At 51.0% G+C, this 18,515-nt stretch overlaps 1 protein-coding gene across 5 annotated transcripts in view; it reads right to left on the bottom strand.

The window, feature by feature from the left end:
• Positions 1 to 18,515, bottom strand: part of TNRC6C (trinucleotide repeat containing adaptor 6C) — a 295,946-nt gene that overhangs the window by 177,217 nt on the left and 100,214 nt on the right. For all 5 annotated transcript variants that reach the window (XM_066980035.1, XM_066980043.1, XM_066980037.1 and 2 more), the window contains one exon: positions 5,986 to 6,047. In XM_066980035.1, coding sequence (XP_066836136.1) covers positions 5,986 to 6,047 — 62 coding nt within the window. The remainder of the gene's footprint in view (positions 1 to 5,985; positions 6,048 to 18,515) is intronic.

The following is an 18,515-nucleotide window of genomic DNA, read 5'->3' as shown; positions in this document are numbered from 1 at the left end:
TGCAGAGGATGATGGTGGCACACAGATTTCACAGCTTTGCAGCACACAGGGTTTTGTGTCTTCTCCATCTCACTCTCTCCCAAACCATCCCTAAATCTCCACGCGCCCACCTGGATTTCCACTGCCTGAAACTACCAAATCATTCCCAGAATTAAGAACATTTTCAGTTGGCAACCCCAACGCGAAGGCGAACCTCGTCCCCCCTCCACCCTGATTTGCGAGAGCTTTGAAATGAAATCACTGCGGGAAGCGGCGGCTCCTGAGCTCTTTTTTCCTCCTAATGAAGGAGCTGAGTGACAGCCCCCGAGGCTGGAGCTCTGGCAGCATCCTCGCCACATTTGTACCAACCTGACCCGGTGCTGAGCCGAAGGGACCATAGAGGAGTACTGACTGATGCGTGGGAATCTGGGGGGGATATTTGGGGATTTTTACTTGTTTTTTTTTAATCTTAAGCACGCACACCTCCCAACACACCAGCGTCCCAGCCGCAGGATGGGTCGGTGCCGATCTCTGGGTGACTTTCCCCTGCCAGCATCCCTGCGGGGCCACAGCGAGGACAGGGGAGCAGTGTGGGAGGACAGCGCTGTCCCCTGGCCCCAGGGAGCAGCTCGCTGTTGACTGATGGTATTTTTCCAGAGCCGCTACTCCAATTTATCTTCATTAATTGGATTAATGCGTTATTTCCCCCTGTGAACAGCGGCGGGAGCTGTGGTCAAGAGCAGCAGCGAGGAGGCGTGAGGCAGCGAGCTGAGGCTGCTACGAGACCCCGGCGCTGCAGCAGCGAGGGCATTTCCTCTGGTTTTTGGGTCTGGGCACCAGGAGAGCTGCAGACGGGCTCAGGGCAGCCCCAGCCTCCCTTACGCTTGTTTTCTCCCATCCAGAGATGCCGGCAGTAAGAGCTGGGGTAACGCAGCATCCCAAAATGGACACCACAAGAACCCAAAATCTGGGATTTTGGTGAGCATGCATGAGCCAACAGGGATGGCCTTACCTCACTTGCCCGTACCCCATTTTTCTCGGTCTCAAGGAGCAGGACCACATTTTCCATCTCCCTGCGCTGCAGCAGCAGCACCCGTGGGGCAACTGCGCACCTCGGTGCTGAACCCGCAGGGGCAAACCGGGCAGAGAAGGAAGGGGCCGATGGTCACAGTTAACTACAGGCATCATTCGCAATGGGACTCCAAAAAAAATAAAGTCCTAACGCAAAAAAGCTGATTTTGTGTTTATTTCAGGTCATCCGAGCACCATTGCTGCTGGAGGAGGGGACTCGCTCGGGCTCAGTGCTCGAGTGCTGCTCATTCACATGCAGAGAATTTGAGAGATCCTCCCATTAATGCAAACAGGAATTACTCGTGTAATCTGGGGATTAGCAGAGCCCTAGGAATTATTTACATTTCCTAAATGAGGGAAACTGTATCAAGTGGGTAAGTCAGAGACAGGCAGCCGAGGTGCGGGAGGGCGACGCACTGCCGGCATCCTCAGAAACCGCCGCGATTTCCCTCGAAAAACTCTCGTTGGAGGTTTTTGGTTTGAGGGTGCACAAGGTGTTTGGTGCCTTTGGACAAAAGCTGCTGCCGAGGTGAGGTGTGGATGGAGTGAGGCTGTCCTGGGGCGCGTTGCCAAACTCTGCACCACGAGGCTGTGCCCCAGGATCAGGGGGCAACCCCTGGCTGGCCCCACGGAGCTCCCCAAGGCTGGCTTCCCCCGGAGGGCAGGCGGTGCCTGCCGTCGGGCGCAGCGGTGGCAGGATCAAGGCAAGGGCCAGCACCGCAGCCACGCTGCTCTCCGCAGCCTTCACCCACCAGGAGCTGCGGGGGGCTGGCGGCAGGACCCTCGCTGCCCCATCTCCGCCCAGAGGCTGTACTCCCCCCTCACGCCACCACCACCAGTCACAGCCACCCTAATTTTTCACACGCCAGACGACGGCGAGTCAGACTCCATTTCCAAACTAAGACATCTCGTGTGCTATTCTCCCTCCCCTCCAGACTAATAGCTGACAATGTATGCCTTCCACATTAATGATAAGGGTTCAAGGGGAAAGAGGCTGCTCTCCCGTTTCGCTGACATTACACTCTCCTATGTACCCACCAACATACCCTAAGGCAACAGAACTAGTAATAGGTTCCTCTAACTGCCTCCTGCATCAAATTTGACACCGGGTGCTTTCTTCTCCTTTCCCATCGCTCACCTTATAACTCTGTCATCATCATTGATTTTGACTTAAGGAAAAAAAAAAAAAGAAAGGGCCCTCTCTCCCTGCTCGTGCAGCGCTGGGGCAGCGAGGCTCAGCTGCCAAGGGGAGGCTGGGCAGGCAGGGGCTGGCCACCGGGAAGGCTTGGATTCTGTCTGGGCTGGGGAGGGATGCAGGCAGCCGCCCCCAGCAGCGCGGGTTTGCAGCCCTGGGACCCCGCTGCGGGCTGCAGGGGTGCTCTGCTGGAGAGCCCACAGCACTGCTTGGTGCCTGGTGGCTTTTTGTGCTGGGCTCATCCTTCCACCGAGGGCAGGATTTGCTCATTTTTCGGCAGCACTCCTTTCCTCCTTCCTCCGCCTTTCTTCCAGAGAGAAGACAGCAGGAGCAATCCCCGCCTGCCTCCGGACTACACCACTGTAGGCACCAAACCCCCCCGTTACCTCCCCAGGTTCCCCACATCACCACCTGCAGCAGGGGCGATGCCCGGGCCCTGCCAGCCCTTGGTGCTGACGACGTGCCCAGCCTGGAGCAGCGGCAGGCTCCTCCTGCCCACGTCCTTAGCGGCGAGTCCCCGGAGCGCGGCTGACCTGCAGCTGGTGTTCTCTTTGATTTATGTCAGAGCCTATTTATGTCCTCTGCTTAAAACAATCCCGTTCGTGTCAGCAGTAAATGAAACTGTGTACCATCCGGCAGCTGGTGGGCTGCTACCTGAAATGAGTTTCGCTCCAGTTCTTATCAGGCAGAAATCCTTTTAATCATCCGAACTGCCAGCACCTCGTCGGAGCTGCGATGGCGCGGTGATTGTAACGGGGAGAGGCGTGCTGCAAGCCTGGGACACGGCGCGAGCCCTGGGATTGCTGGGGGTTCCCTTCCAGGGTCACAGCCACTCCGGACGGGTGGCATTTGGCCGCAGAGCCCCGTCTGCTGCAGAGCTGGGCACCAGCAAGCTTTGTTTGGGGCTGTGAGAGCCAAACCGGGGGAAATGGAGCAGCAGATGGCCACTGCCACGCGCTCACTTTGAAGCTCCTGTTACTGCTACCACCAAGAGAGCACAAGGGGACCAGTTCAGGAAACCCCCAGAAGAGCTGGGCTCCGAATCCTCACTGCAGCCGCTGCCCTGATGAGTCTCCGGGTGAAGGACCCTGCTAACGAGGCTGCTGGCAGCGAGCAGGGAGCGTTTGCCAAAGCTATTTGCTTTCATTAAGGAGGGCAGCGAGAGCCAGGCTGCTCCTCTCAGGGACCCGGCGCGAGGCCATGGGACCCGCTCGTCCCACCAAAAAGTGACAATCGGAGTTTGAGTAGTGAGCGTCAGCCACCCCCAACATGCTGCTTGCAAGCCAAAAGCGATTCGAGGGAATTATTCGGGAAATAATTCTAAATAATGGATGAACGCAGAAAACTGCAGGCTGTTTACAGATAACTCACCAACTGAAAAGAGCTGAATTTGCCAACTAGATGATTCACTATTGATTATTTCCCCAGCTCTAGCTGTAACCTTATTTAAAGCATTAATTAAGACACGTCTTTATAGTTCAGCATATTCCAATCCTTCGCGGGAGAGCTCTCGAGAGCTCAGCGCTGCCCTTTGGGGTACAGCTGGAGAACCCCGGCCAGGGGCACTGTGCAGGGCCCATCCCATCCCAGCCACGTCCCAAAGAGCCGACGCAAACATTGCGGCAGGCTGCAGGGCTGGGAGCACCGGGGTATGGCAGGGGAGGGATGGATCCCACCCGGCTGCCCGCTGGATTTCAAGAGCAGGACAGCTGCCTCCTGGGATAAACCCTTTAAAGACAGCCGAGGCAATCTGGCTGCCCTCAGGTGACCCGGTGCCAGGTCTGCCCCGATAACAACCCCTAGATGCATGCTCGAAAACTTGCTCCACAGCGATGCTCTCTCTGCAATTGCCCCTGTGCCACCAGCCCCTAAGAAATACCTGCACGGCTCTGCCGGGTGGCAGCTCTGGCTTTTTTTGGCAGCCCTGGTACCAGCCCCTGTAACCCACCGGACACCAGGAGGGCAGAGCCCACGGAGTTAAAATAAGAAGAAGGAGCCCGCGTTGCCTTTCAGTTACAACAAGCGGCGAGCACTGCTCCCGCTGCTACATGTGCACGGCAGGGAGGCGTGCGTGAACACAACCACGTACGGAACCGCTCTTCTCCGGGGAGAAGACCCATATGCACATCTCGCTGACAGCAGCGAAACTTCAGCCCGTGCTGAAAGCTCCAGCGAGCTAAATACCGGACTGTGCCCTCGGTGACACGCAGATGGGAAAACCCAGCCCAGGAAGATTCCCGACTCAAGCCCCCGGGGAGCCCAGCATGCGATGCTGGGGCACAGGGGCAAGCTGCTGCTCTCCAGCCATGCTCCCTGCGGTGGATCCACAGCCGGTGCTTGCTCCACGGAGCCCCCAGCCCCGTGTCCGGCGCTGCCTGCACCGAGCTTCATGGGCAGACACACGCCTGCTGTCCCCGTGTCAGCCAGGACGTGATCACCTGGCAGCGAGCTGAAGCTGAAATGCTGGCTGATTAGCTCAGCATCGCCCAAAGCACGTTTGCATCATTTCTGGATGACTTTGAGGATAGAAGAGCAAGTTAGCATCTGCCTAAAGCAAGCCCAGTATATGACTGATTTTTGTTCTCATAACTTTATCTAAGAAAAAAAGCTCAGAGAGCGAACATTTAGCCAGCTCTGAAGTCCAGGCCACCAATGACTTCAGTTTTTTGAGCCTATTTGCATGTCCATGCCCTAGCTTCTCCCACGAGCTGCCCTCTCACGGGTAGGGTTTGCCAGCGGAGCCATCAGGCCCTTTCCCCCCTCTCAGCACTATCTGGTGGGGGGATCATCCGGCATCACATTGTGGGCAAGCCATCACCAGCTGCCTGGCCCACACAGCCCTAATTTATCCTAAATTATCCCTGAAGATTAAAGCAAGATGCCAGAGCAAGTCCCTTTCCCTCCCATCAGATGCAATCAGCCACAAGCTGTGTCTTGCAGGACTGAACTTGGAGGTGAAGTCAGACTTGACCACTAACCAAGGGAAGCTAGCAGGAGATGAATTAAAAATTCAAAGAAAATATAGCACAATCACTTGAATTTTAGCAGCATGCTCAGGTCTTTTTTAACAATTTCAGTGCTTCTGCAGACTGTTTTGTGCATGCAAGGAAAATTACTTCAGCTTGTCTGCAAGAAAGCCTTGCCAAGATTGCAAACATTTGGAGTAACCATTTGCACGACACATGGCACAACATTCGAGTCCTCCTAATCCAGGTGCTCGAGCTTAACCCTTCAAGGTTACCACTTAGAAAGAGATTTTCTCGACATTGCTCACAGCAGCAGGACTTTTTACGCACACCAACGTGGGATGGAATATATAACCCTGCCCAATATTCTCACTACAAGCATAGAAAAAGGGGAAGAGGAAAAAACCCAGCAGCTGAACAAGACTGCTGATATCTCCAGCTCTCCAGGCCCACCGGTGCTGTGAGCAGCACCTGAGGTCACGCGCAGCCCCGGCCTCACCATCCCCTGCTGCGCCAGGAGGGCACGGTGCTGGGCCAGGCACAGATCCCACCCTGGGCACGACCCACCGGGCTCCTCGCACAACCCCACAGACACGTGCACGCAGCACGAGCCCTCCTGCCAGCGGTGGGCTGGGGTCTGCCGTGAGCTTGGGTCTGGCTGAGCGGGGGCGCCAGGACAGCCCCTCTCCTCCCCGTCGGGTCCCGCACGGCTGCACAGCACCAAACACGCGAGCAAACATTTCTCATGGATATCGTCCAAAGAAGAATCCCTACCTGCTCTTGACTCCTTCAAAAGCTGTTTTCTGGTAAGGGCCTGTCTGGTGGTTTATTCTTTGCTGAAAGACAAAAAAAGACAAGAAAAAAGACTGTCAAACAGCAGCTCACTTGGGAAGGATGGGGTGTTCCTACACGGGGAGAAAAGATGCATTTTGTGTTTACTTTGGTTACTCTCCGTTGCATTCAACACACTTCAAAACTTGCACAATGTTCCCTGCCCAGCTTATTTCATTTTTCTATTTGGCAAAACTGTTCTCTCACCATGAGCAAATGTACTGCTAATTAGCACAGAAGAATAGATTGAGTTAAAATAAATAACTCTCCTCGTTGGAGCTGTTGCTCCCCGTCTCTCTCCAAACCCAGAGTCAATCCAGATCTGCTGGGGAACCGAAACAAGTTAGCACTAACAAAGCTGTAATATGCTCCTTGAACAAGGTGTGTCAGGATTAGAAATGGCGAGGAAGGGTGGCCAGGATGATGAAAGGCGCAGAACAGCACAGGGGAGCTGCAAAGAGCACGTGTGTGCCACTGCGCTCTGCCACAGGCAGGCCCTGTGGGTGTGTGTTGCAGGCGTTATTCTGCGTGGCCGAACTGTTCTGAGTTTGAAAAATAAGTGCCCTTGCTGTGGGAGCAGAGTGACCGGCACCTGTGCCCTCTGCCACCACGAAGGCCTCTGAACCTGCTGCAGTGTAAAACCATGAGTTTTGTTACCAAGCCTCTGCACTTCCCAGCCAAAGCTGCTTTGGTAAGGGAAGGGCAAAGACATCGCAACCTGCCTTCATGTGCCCTCAGCCAGAGGTTTTCGTTAATGCCTGTGCAATGAAGCCATGCCACGCAGAGTTTATAGTGATCTAATGCATCTTCTTTTTTTTTTTTTAAAGGATATCCTAAGGAGTATGGACAATAAAACTCCCAAAGCCTCATTAGGCTCCCACTATGCTTCTCATCCCCCACTTCTAAACCGAGCATTGCCACCAGGTTTGTTCCCATCACTTGGAGCGATGCGATGGGTGCCATGAAGCCATTGTGCACGTGTTTCACACGTGGGAGCAGCCCGAGAGAAACCGCTCTGGCTTGTGGTCAAGGACACTTTTCACCATCCCATCAACACATTATGCAACTTCCCAGGTCAGTACGACTGGCACTGCTGCTGCCAGTGGGAAATTTCTGGGCCCAAAGGCCTCAGTAAAACAAATACCTTGGCAAGAGAGCGAGCTTTTTGCACCAGATGGACCCCCTGGTATCTTGGTAAATCCGGTTCTTAGGCTTTGCCACAAAGAGGCTTAAAATTAATTAGCAGATTTAGTTGTTTATTTATTTATTTTTGAGAGTTCTGTGTACAAGGAGCGTGTGAGAAAGGACGTTCATTAGGAGCTTTTTGGTACTTACAGGCCAGGCAAGGAATTATGGTTTGCAAGAGAGCCGCTTTTATAAGGGGCCAGTTGAAACTGTTAAAGGTTACAAGCAGATGCTTCAGATCTGAAAACATTCCCAGCAAGCCAGGAAGAAGGGGCCAGTCCCCGATTTCCTAAAGGCGACCACTTCTACCAAAAAAGCCTCTGTCTCCTTGGGTCTCTGTTTCCAGAGAGCCACGGCCCAGCAGCAGCGGGGAGGTGACGAGGACGTCCCCGCGAGCAGCCACCGCAGCCTTCAGCTGCTGAGAGCTGACTCCTGGGTGCTGGCCACAACCACCGAGCTCGTTCTGCAACAGCACCCACCACTGCTGCTCCGAAAACATGACTAGAAGGCAAGGCATCTGTCTAGTTAAGCAAACAACTCAAAAATATTCTTCGAGCCTTTGCTCCCATGCTGATTCATTTCTTGACCTTGCAGGGCTGTTTTCAGAGCGAGCCGATGTTGGCACGACCCCGGCAGCGTACAAGGAGAGGACAGGCACCGGCACGTGGAAGAGGAAAAGACAAATGAGTAAATGGTGTGGTGTGTGTCGGTACCTCCTGATGCCCCTTTCCCAAACGGGTGTGCATGGGAAGACGAGAACTGCCGGGCTGCCTCATCACAGCAATAGCGGCGCTTTTGCCAGAAAGAGAAGCGTAAAAGTTTCTCCTACTGCAGCAATCCCATCCCTGGCTTCTTTGGTCTTTAATATGTCCTGCAAGAACCGACTGATTTACATACAAGTACATACTGATTTACATACAAATTGCTAGATCCGAACCAAATGAATGAAGTTTTGCTTTGCCATAAATCCACCCCGCGTGTACAAGCTGCTGGCTACCAACAAGTGAAACCTCTCTCATTTTGCTAGAAAACTTTCCAAAAGCACTGCCTATATTAAGCACTTTTTCCTTGCCTTTACCACCCTTGATATTCCTGGGGCAATTTCCTCTGGGAAAGGAGCTGCTGCCGGTGTTTTGCTGAGGGTGTTGTGGGGTTGAGCAGCACCGTGCTCCAAGCCCTGACAGCCTGCCTGCCCAGCCGTCCACGCTCCGCTCTAGCTGCTCAAGCAGTACCAAAAATGGCAAGTTTCACATCAGACAGACTAGTTTGGAACGAGAAATGTTATTTCAAGGGCTCACAGAGCTGGAAACACGGAAGATCCTAAGCAAAAAGGACATTGTAAAAGGAGAAGTCTCAGCTGGGTAAAGTGGACGGCAAAGCTCCCCCTGCTATCCCAGCCTTGGTCCGAGTTGACAGAGAAGTTTAAATCCTGCTTTCACATCATTACAGAGAGAAACCATATCTGTGCGATCTCAAGTCCAGTAAAGACATTTGGAAAACCATCTACCTGTTTGCATGAAAAAGCTGGGTTCCTGGGATGGGAGGGATGGAAGTCACCCCCTCACCCCCTGCCAAACCCCAGGAAGAATTTAGGCGAATGCCTATAGCTGTGTGCAACATCAGTGTTACTCCACCGACCCAGTTCTTATTCTCGATTTTCTATTCTATCCTAATAAAGGTGGATTTCATGTACAATAATCTGAAGATAGCAGAGGTGAGGGTATTTGCTGTAAGGAAAGCAGAAGGAAAATAACATTACCAGGTGAGACTATGCGCAACTTTAACTGTTCAAGTATTAAACCCATTTTTCACCATCAAGAGCATTATCTAACAGCGTGAGAAATACAAGCAGGAGAAAATATTCTCAAGTGCAGGAATTGATGGTCAAAGCCTGAAAGTTTGGTAAAATGCTTTTCCACTCTATGTCCTACGAGCTGTCAGCACTAGGATGGAAAACCGCAGATCAGTAATTGCAAAGGACACTTCTTCTTTCTTTCACTGTCTCTGTCTGTAAGGCAGGAGGATGGCAAGTTAATTAATTATCTCCAGCATCAGTTTACTTGAAGATCTTTTTTTTCCAGCAGCGCATCAAAGGAGACTGATAGAAGCCTTGATTAGAGGGATAATGAAGGAAATCTTTAATAGATTATGTAATTTCTTGCCCTTCTGCAGCCACTCTCCAACTGGCTGCCTTCGCAGTGCTGGGATTCGCTTCTTGAAAATATCACAAGCATGTAAAGCCACGTCAAATGCAAAATTTGTGGAAAAAATCAAGTAATTGAATGTTTACCTTATTTCTGTCAAAGGTCTGGAAAAAAGATATCAGACCATCTAACTTGCTATAGAGCAGAGATTTCCCATGTGTCCTCTTAGGGTCTCCCACCCCACGGAGTGAATCTGCATTGTGGAGTCACAACAGGCACGGGCTGAGAACACTCGTCAGGTAACACTGGGCAGGACGAGAGCAGAGATGCAGGACAGTCCGGTGTCTGCCTTGTCATCTGGCCCAGGAAACCTTTACTAACAATGCCCATTAGCAGGAGCCTTAGATGAGGCTCTTTATTTGATTTTTTTTTTTCCTCCCTAATCTTGCCTGCTTTCACCTGCAACACAGCATCTCGCCCGTCCTTGTTTCAGATGACCAGGACCCCCTCAGAGGGCAAAGTCCCGTCCCACCAGGAGGAACGGACCCCTGGTACTGTCGTCCCAGCTCTCCTGTCCCTGTCACAGCACTGCCCCACAATTCTCCCCCACATTTGAATCCCTTTGGGGATTTCAATGCCATTTCCCTCTTACCCAGACCACGCACGTGCTGCCAAATCTAATAGCGAGGAGAAATGAAGTGTCAGGTTCTGATACACAACGCACCGTGCTGATTTCTGTCTCACACAGATAAACCCCAAGTCATTCCCGAGAAGTCCCAGCGGCACATTTAAGCAATCTATTTCTCTTAAGATGAGACTCAAGATTCCCCTCTCCTGGAGTTTGGTGCTTAACAAACTACTGGTGGCACCAGTTGCACTGACTGCGGGATGCTCGGGCACCCTGGCACCAGCATCTGGAGTGAGAGCTTGGAAAAAAAAATGTGCTAATGAAGGAGTTATTAGGATGATAAAAGAAGCACTGAGGAGACCATCCCTACCTTGCCCTTCAGGGCCACCCTATTCTTGTCCCAACAAAGGCTGGCATGAGGAGATCCCTCAGACCTTGTCCTGTGTCCCTGCTGTCCCCCCACGGCCACCAAGGACTAAAGCAAATGGTCCCAGGCAAGGGAGCAGAAGCAGAGGGGAGCAGGAAGCGTTTTATGGGGTTAAGCGTCCCAGCCTGGAGTAAAGCAATTTCCTTCGGTCTCCTGCCATTTCCTTGTGGAGGCTTATCATCTCCAGCTGGGACAATATAAAGGCCCATTTAATCGAGATCCATTTAACACTGAATCACGCTAACAAGATTACTTAGCCAGGGCTAATTCTGCGTTTGCTGAAGTGCAGTATCCAGGGTGAGTAATCTCCGAGTGCTGGTGGCAAGTTCAGAAGCAGGTTAGCCACTGGCTTAGCCCCACAGACAAAACACGGAAAGTACGTGGAAGAGCCCGACAATGAAATCACAGCCATTCGGGCTATTTCCTTTCCCCTTCTCGGTGTTATGCCGGATCAGTGCAGAGAGGGTTTCCTCATTACCCCATCGGATCCTAAAAGGGGAATTATTTTCTTTGTCCTCACAAGCAGCTGAGCAGGCAATACAGCAAAATCCTCTTCAGTCATTATCTGTTAAGTGCATCGCATCCTTTTGTGAGTTAAATGACACAGTATTTCTTGCATGGGACTGAATTCAAAAGGTTTTGCCTTCCATCAGGAGATAACTCAAGATTTGAGTGCTAATTGAATACATTTATATGCACACAAGTGATAGGCATTCATACAATTTCTTAAAGTAGATTCTCACCATTCAGTCATTTAAAAATATAGCACTAAGGGCTCCATTATTTATGATTATTAAATCACAAATCTGAGTAGCAAAATACCTCACTCAGGGAAAGTGTAAAGAGGCTGTTTCACAGGAAAATCTTTCCAGAACTCACTGAACCCCGTATCGTTGCACGAGGATGCTGATAACCAATATGGTTTTACATCTAAGGCCCTCCAAGAGATTTACCCAGGGAAATGGATCGATCCTGATCGCCCTTTCCAAAGTTCCCAAATCCTCCAAGCAGTCAGAGCTCAGGCTGGGCCGTTCTGGGGAAATATTCACCGCTTTGTATGGACTGACCCACTATGCAATTAGCACGGGATTTGGGAAGTCCCCACTCGTCCCCTCCTTGCTTTGGGAGGACGGGTTTTGGAGGGGCTGGGAGGGGGCGTTACGCTGCTGCCACGTCAGGAGGACTCACCCGGTGCCAGAGGTCCCCAAGGCAAGTGGCTGTACTTGAGTTAGTCTCTTAAGTGCGTAAGTGGAGAGAAATAGGAGTGATTTGTCTGACCTATTTTAGGCAGCCGCCTCCAGATGAGTACAATTGCCTGCTGGAGGTGCCCATTTCTCTCCATCGACAGTAAATGAGGTCTGAGTGATCAGTGCGGATACCGAGACCTGCGGGCTGTCTCTCAGGTCAGCTGGGACGGATCCTAGCCACCTAATTGCCACCTTTCAAGAGGAGAGTCACTTTTTTTTTTTTTTTATTGGGCCATGGAGTTTATTTTAACCACCTGGGGAAATTCCCAAGTTTTTTCTGTCCACTACCTTTTGGTCTTTCTCCCCATTTTGGCAGACAATCTTTCAGAGCAGGGTTTGTGGTTTTCTTTTGCAGCCCAGCCCAGAGCCTCTTCTGATGCTCTAAAGGCTCATCCAGGCAGAGATCCAGCTCAAGGGTGGGTCAAACCCATCCCCACAGGCTGGCTGCAAACTCATCTTAGGGGTGTTCAAACGCTCCCTTCCTCCAAATAAAGAACACAAGATATGCCAGGTCAAAAGGCCAAGATCAGATAACCTCCAGAAACAGCGAGATGACCTCCAGGGGTCCTTTCCAACCTCACCCAGCCTGTGATTCTGCGGAAAAGGAAAAATTTCAAGGGTGACAACTTTGGGTGCTTGTAGGGTATGACAGGAGCTGGGAGTAAAGCCTTCAGTTTAATCATTTGCATTTGATTTCTAAGCCCACTTGAAACCAGCCTACATCCCACCCTCAAAGCCTGACCTCGATGCTCAGGAACCCAAACACCGCTCAGACACAGGCTCTGAGGCGCAGATATGCACAAGTACGCAAGTATGTTTTGTTACTTCATGTGCCCAATATTCCCCAATTCCAGGACGAGATTAAATGCTTGCATCAGAGCTGGAACCAAGCCCCATGTGATTCTGGCCAAATGCTGAGGTCACTCAGAAAATAAGGATTTCTGCTGAGATTTTTTACTTTTTCCTTGCAGTCCAGAACTCAGACACACGCACCCCTTCCCTCCTCCCACTAAACTCGGGTACTGAAACCGCGTCCGTGTTTTCTGCGCACTGGGAAGACAGTTTGCTGGTCATCCTTACGCAAGGAATTCATTTATTTGATGTCCACCACCTCATTACCAAGTTGTCTAGAAAACAGCCAGCCGATTTGGAAGTTCGTAAGAGAAACAGGCAGGCACGCTCGTGAGACATGCCTGGGTAAGGCTCGTTTCCTTGCGAACACAGCGAACCTCTGCTCAATCAAAACAAGTCAGAACATTTTCCAGCTGCCCTCATGACTTCATCCACAACATCTGAAAGCAGAAAAATCTTTAACTGGAAAGGGGGAATCAAAATCAGCCTAAAAATGCAATCAAGCCACGCTGTGAATTCAGGGGATTCCATTAAGCAAGTCCTCAGGGGGTCTCCGACTACACGAAACCTTCTCCAACTATACAAATCTTTCTGATGCGGTGGGACTCGTGATGGAGCTGCTGTAGGGATGGAGGGCATGGTGTGCCCCGCATAAAGGCACCTCGAGGTGCCAGAGGTGCTGCGGCACCACCGTGCTCATGGATGTACGGCACGTGAGGATGGAGCAACAGGAGAAGCAACGCACTGTGCACTTACAGGGGTGTGTGACACCCACGGCAGGGGAGCGCAGCCCCTTGGTCCTCGTGGCGGTGGCACACATCAGCAGCACACCACCTCCGTCCACGCCAACAGGGCAGCACACTGCAATGAGCGACTTTCCAAGCAGTTTTCAGTTTTTACCTCCCCTTAAAAATAAAAGATCTCCAGTGGAGACACAGACTCACAGCCTAAAGCTTCCAGTCCTGAACCTTCCCCAAAACAATCCACTGGCTGCAGGTCGAAAACTACGCTATTACTCGTCATCTCGTTTTGATATAATGCCGTCAGCCCTAATTGGTGGGGCACAAGGGCTTGAAAGACACCGAGTCCTGCCCGTGTGTGCGCCGGTGCGGTTAGCGCCGCGTGGAAATGGCCCCTGCCCGCGCGCCTGGAGCTGGGCAGCGGTGCCCGACCGCGCTCGCCGCGAGGACAAAGGCACAGCGCCTCGCTCCGAGCAATGCGACCAGCAGACTCCGCGGGAATCGTTATTAACTTGGCTTTAATTACAAACTAATTTCCTCCTGCGTAGCCAGCAATTTCAAGCTCTGTGGAAACTATAAGGAAACAATAGCACGCCGCTTCCGGAGTGAAAGAAACATAAACAAGTAGGCAAAACTCCGAGCTTCTACAGGGAGTGGCATTTTTAAATGCCCTAAATACAAACAATCTGAGAGATATTCTTCAAGCTAAGCAGAAACATTCTCTTTTACTTTCCAACTAAATATTCATTTTTAAGGCAAATACAGTTTTACCAAGTTACGGGGAAGACCGAGCAGGTTTTTATAATAGAAACCGGCGGCCCCTAAAATATGCAGAGGCTACCACCTCTCCGTAATAAGCTGGTGCTGGAGGTTGCTCATCGGCTCGAGCGCTGCTGAAGCCGTATTTAGCAGCTGACAGATTGCAGCGGGAACTGGGGGAGCGGGGAGGCTTGTTAGCGGCACGGTGTTCCCAGCTGAGGCTCAGGCAGGCACTGATTGGCAATTCAGATCAGGGAGCCCGTCCCGGCGGAGCCTCCATATGCTTCTTCCCCTGGAGGAGCGATGAATGTCAATTCACCCCTTGGGGTGCGTCATGTGAAAACCCTCCCGAGGGTGAAACGAGAGCTGACAGCAGCCAGCCACAGGTGCCCGGCTGAACTTTCCAGCACCGGCCGGTTTTGCAAGGAGTCAGGAGGAGCGGAGCTGTGTTCGTTGCATTTCCGTGCGCGGCACTGGTACACGCACTCCCCTCTCAAAATTAGCTGTACGGAAACACGAGGGTAGCACACGCTCACCTACCATAGAACAAGAAAACGAGTATTTACACTGGTAACTCCTCAGCACGCTCGGTATTTCCCTGAAACCGTGGTCCAGCGCAGTGGCAGGGGATCGACAGCTCCATATGGCCAACCGCACCGCGACGCCTTCTCCTTCCCCGTGTCCGTGTCTGAAATGCACTTCGCGGCGTTCTGCCAGCGGCTCTTGACAGGCTTGCCAGGCCTTAATTAAGCTTCAAGACACCTCCGTGAAGTTGACTAATATAATTAAGTGAATCTTCCAGATGAATAAGCGGAGGAGAGGTGAGATCAAACAGCAGGATGATGGAGGCGAAGCTAACCAGCGGCAAAGGAGGTCGCGGGGCCCAGAGACCCCATCTCTGCTGTGTCACAAAAGTCTCTGCCTTTCCCCCAATCCTCTATAGTTCATTACATCTGACTTCCTTCTGCAAAGGCTGATCTGGATCCTCATCTTAACCAGAAAACAACTTCTTTTGGCAAGTAGACATCAAGGCATCAGGCTGCCATCTCCAGCAGTACCACCCAGGCGTGTTTCTTTTAAGTGCTGAGAACAGTTGTGCAGGTATGTGCAGCGATCTGTTGGACGAGTAATTACGGTGAGGGGATGCTGTAGTCCAGTGGCTTCTTTCAAATAAACTTTCTGAAATTATAGTAACTGTATATAGTCAAATCGTTCTCAGATTGTCTGGGTATTTCCTAAAAAACAATCATCTCTCATGGGACTTTTAAATTCCAACGTAAAGTGGAAGAATGATTCAAAGGAAAAGCAGCCCAGGGTCTGAGCCTTGCTAAGACCTGAAGCATGACTTGTCTTAGAACTTAAAAGGATTAACTTGGACTTGAAGATGAATGTGCACCTAAATCTTTCCACTAGGAAGACCATTCACTTGGGATGTTTTTCTGGAAGCCAATGTTTACAATGAAATTGTAAACTATTAGGGTGAAACAGGAACAAAATAGAAAATTCTCTGGCTTGGAGTTCAGCTGGATCTGTAATGCCTCACCTTCACACAGGCACTCTCCTTCAAAGGAGCCTTTCCCAGGCAGTTCAGCAGCTTCTCGGTGCTTAAAGAGCTCTTGGCAGAGGGCTCCTTCCTTTAGTGCCTGTACCGAAATGAGATTACGCTGCTAGATCCACAGCATCGCGGCCACCCATTACTTAGGAAGTTCAGCCCTTGGAGACACAGGATCCAACAACATCTTCTGTTCCGAAATTCAACAGCAGAGGCGCTTGAAAAGAAGTCACTCCCGTAACGCCTGTCGATGAGCCTTCGGTGCGTGCAGGGCTGTTGCTGGGCTTTGGGCTCTGTCTCCTGACACGAGCGTTGTGACTGCCCCGCTTGCTCTTGCTGCTTGTGCCATCGCCTTCCCTCTTCCCACCCTGATGCTCCTGGCGGCAGCAGCACCTCACGCTCTTCGCTACGCCTGCCTGGGGGACAGGACCACACGGCTGTGGGAAACTTCTCGTGACACCCCTTCTCTTTACAACTGCCATTCCCCAGTGCTGAGCCTCCACTTTCTGGAAAACGATAAAGTGATGGCAGCTCCTGGGACTCGAGCCACGCTGAGTTTTTTGTTTTGCCTCATCTGTTTCTTTATACTTCTCTGTGTCCCGAGTGGCTCTGACATAGGAATTCCTGCTTTTCATTTTTCTGCTGTACAAGATGTCAGCAGATAACAATCCATGCTTCATTGGTGCCGTTCCATAATTGAAAGAGCCGGCAATATATCAGGCTTGGAGTCTGCAAACCCCATCAATAAGTACTCTATTACTGGGGCATAATTTTCCACCACCCCTCAGATGAGACTTCGCAGGCAGCAGGGTTATATTGCTGAACCCACACTTCACTGCAAACTGTTTAAGATAATGTCTACTAAACTATACTCTATTGTCACAAATTAGTTTCTCAGACAACCGGTGTCTAGCAAAAATGTACTTAATATGCAAAGCTGTCTGTTTAGATCTATCTGTCTTCCAGTAAAGCTACCTCAGGGAAAAGAGAACTGTAGTCCAAAATCACTGCACAGGTTTCTTTCCAAGTCAACGTACACTTTTCTCCGTGAAGGAATTCTTCCTGTGTCACCAGCGTTTTTGTTTTGTTTGCTGGACTTATCCTGACTTTTTGGCAGAGACCCTAACAGCTTCTGCAGCGCTCCTGCTGTGCGAAGGCAGTCTGAAACTTGCCTGGCCTCTCTCTTTAGATCGAATTCTCTGAGCTTTCCCATAGCACGTTAAGAATCAGCTTCCTGGTCATTTTCAACAAAATCCTATCAAGTCCCAACACTTTCCCCTTTCGGTAAGTAGCAGGGGGTTGAGTTTTAATTACTTTCTGCAGAAGCCCCTTATCAGCAGCAACTTCGGCAGGTGTAGGCTATCTGTTATCTGGGAGCACAACTGAGATTCCGACTATTTCCACGCCTTTAGACCCTTCCTTGAAGCTGGTCTCATACCCATTACACACCATCCCTAGAACTACCGCTGGAATATGGGCTCAGACACCTCTACAGGCAGCTCTTTCCCTTCGTAACTTATCATCCAAGACCCCTCCTCCCTTCCCTTCTTGCTTGCACAAATAAATTGTTGGTAATTCAGCCACATTGCCTATCTGCAGGGCAGACACGTCCCAAATGTGTTTCTTGTTGCACAGAATCACGTTTTCATTCAGTTCTAGCCCATCAGCTTTGAGGCTTGGGAAACTTCCCTTAAGTCTACAGCTTCAGGGAATCAGCCTACACCGGTGGATCAGCCATCCGCTCTTCCAGGAACTTCTTCACAAAACCTAGAGGGACCGTATTTCACCCCAAATCCTCTGAAATCTCAGTCTGCTATGTAGCAAGCACGACGTCTAATCAACTTATTGAACGACTTCATCAGAGTTATTTTCCAATGACTCCCAAGTTTTATCCGTACAGCCCCCAGTGAGACACGCTGCAATTCTCCCTGAAAAGCTACGTTTGGGTCTCCCACCTCCCTGCTGCCTCCTGGTCCCCCGCCATCTCTCCCACGCAGCTGGTGCCTGGCCCAAGAAGATGATGTCCTCCTCCCAGCCCATTAGGGGTGAGCTCCGCTCCTGACCACGCCAATGCCTTAAACTCTGACTGTGGTCCATGGTCGGTGCCTTTCTGCGGGGCAGAACGGAGCCTCCCCTGGAGGCCACGCACCTCCTGCCTTTTTTTGCCACATTCAAAGCTCCAACCAGCCTCACTTTACAGTGAGGAGCACTGTAAATGACAGGAGCCAGGTAGCCAAACTCTGCACCGCTGAGAACAAAAGCAGGCAGCAGACCAGCCTCAAAGCAAAAGGAGACATAAAACCACATTAGACCTCGTGGTTCAACGCATAAACAGAATGAAGGGAGGACCTCCCAGAGCCCCGCGCTTGAATTCAATAACCATCCATAACTACCCCTCAGGATAGTTTCTAAAGAGGGTAGAGCAATAAACAGCACTTCCCCTCTTCATTACACAACTCCAGCAATAACTATGATGAATGGCAATGAACAACTGGGTTTCATTGCTGGATTTCCAGGCTGTGGTGTCCAACAAAGGAAGCGTAATAAAGACAGATGGCAGTGGATTAACTCTTCTTGCAATGCAGCCAGTGCCGGTTGCCCAACTGCACTCATCCCAGCTCAAGAACAGGCACAGCCTCAACACAGCCCCGGCAAATCCAGAGATTTGGTTCAGGTCAGAGAGCAGAGCTGAGCAATATATGCTAATTCTGGTGTTTTGTTTTGAACACAGCTGTTAAATAAGCAGAAAACCCAGAACAAAGTGGATTTTCCACAAAATATTTCTGCTCTTTTTCAACCGACAGTAGAAATTGCTTGACTTCTTTTTAATTTGGAAACCTCAAAGAGAAAAAACCCTGAAATTGTTGCTGCTTTCATGCAAAGGAGATTGCTTTTTTAAAGTTGTTACATCTTCCCCTCCGGTTTTGCCCGGTTAGCAC

Source organism: Anser cygnoides, chromosome 19, assembly GCF_040182565.1.
Source record: "Anser cygnoides isolate HZ-2024a breed goose chromosome 19, Taihu_goose_T2T_genome, whole genome shotgun sequence".
NCBI classification, from domain to species: domain Eukaryota; kingdom Metazoa; phylum Chordata; class Aves; order Anseriformes; family Anatidae; genus Anser; species Anser cygnoides.
The sequence above is the reverse complement of the archived record's forward strand: the minus strand, read 5'-3'. Positions and strand labels throughout refer to the sequence as shown.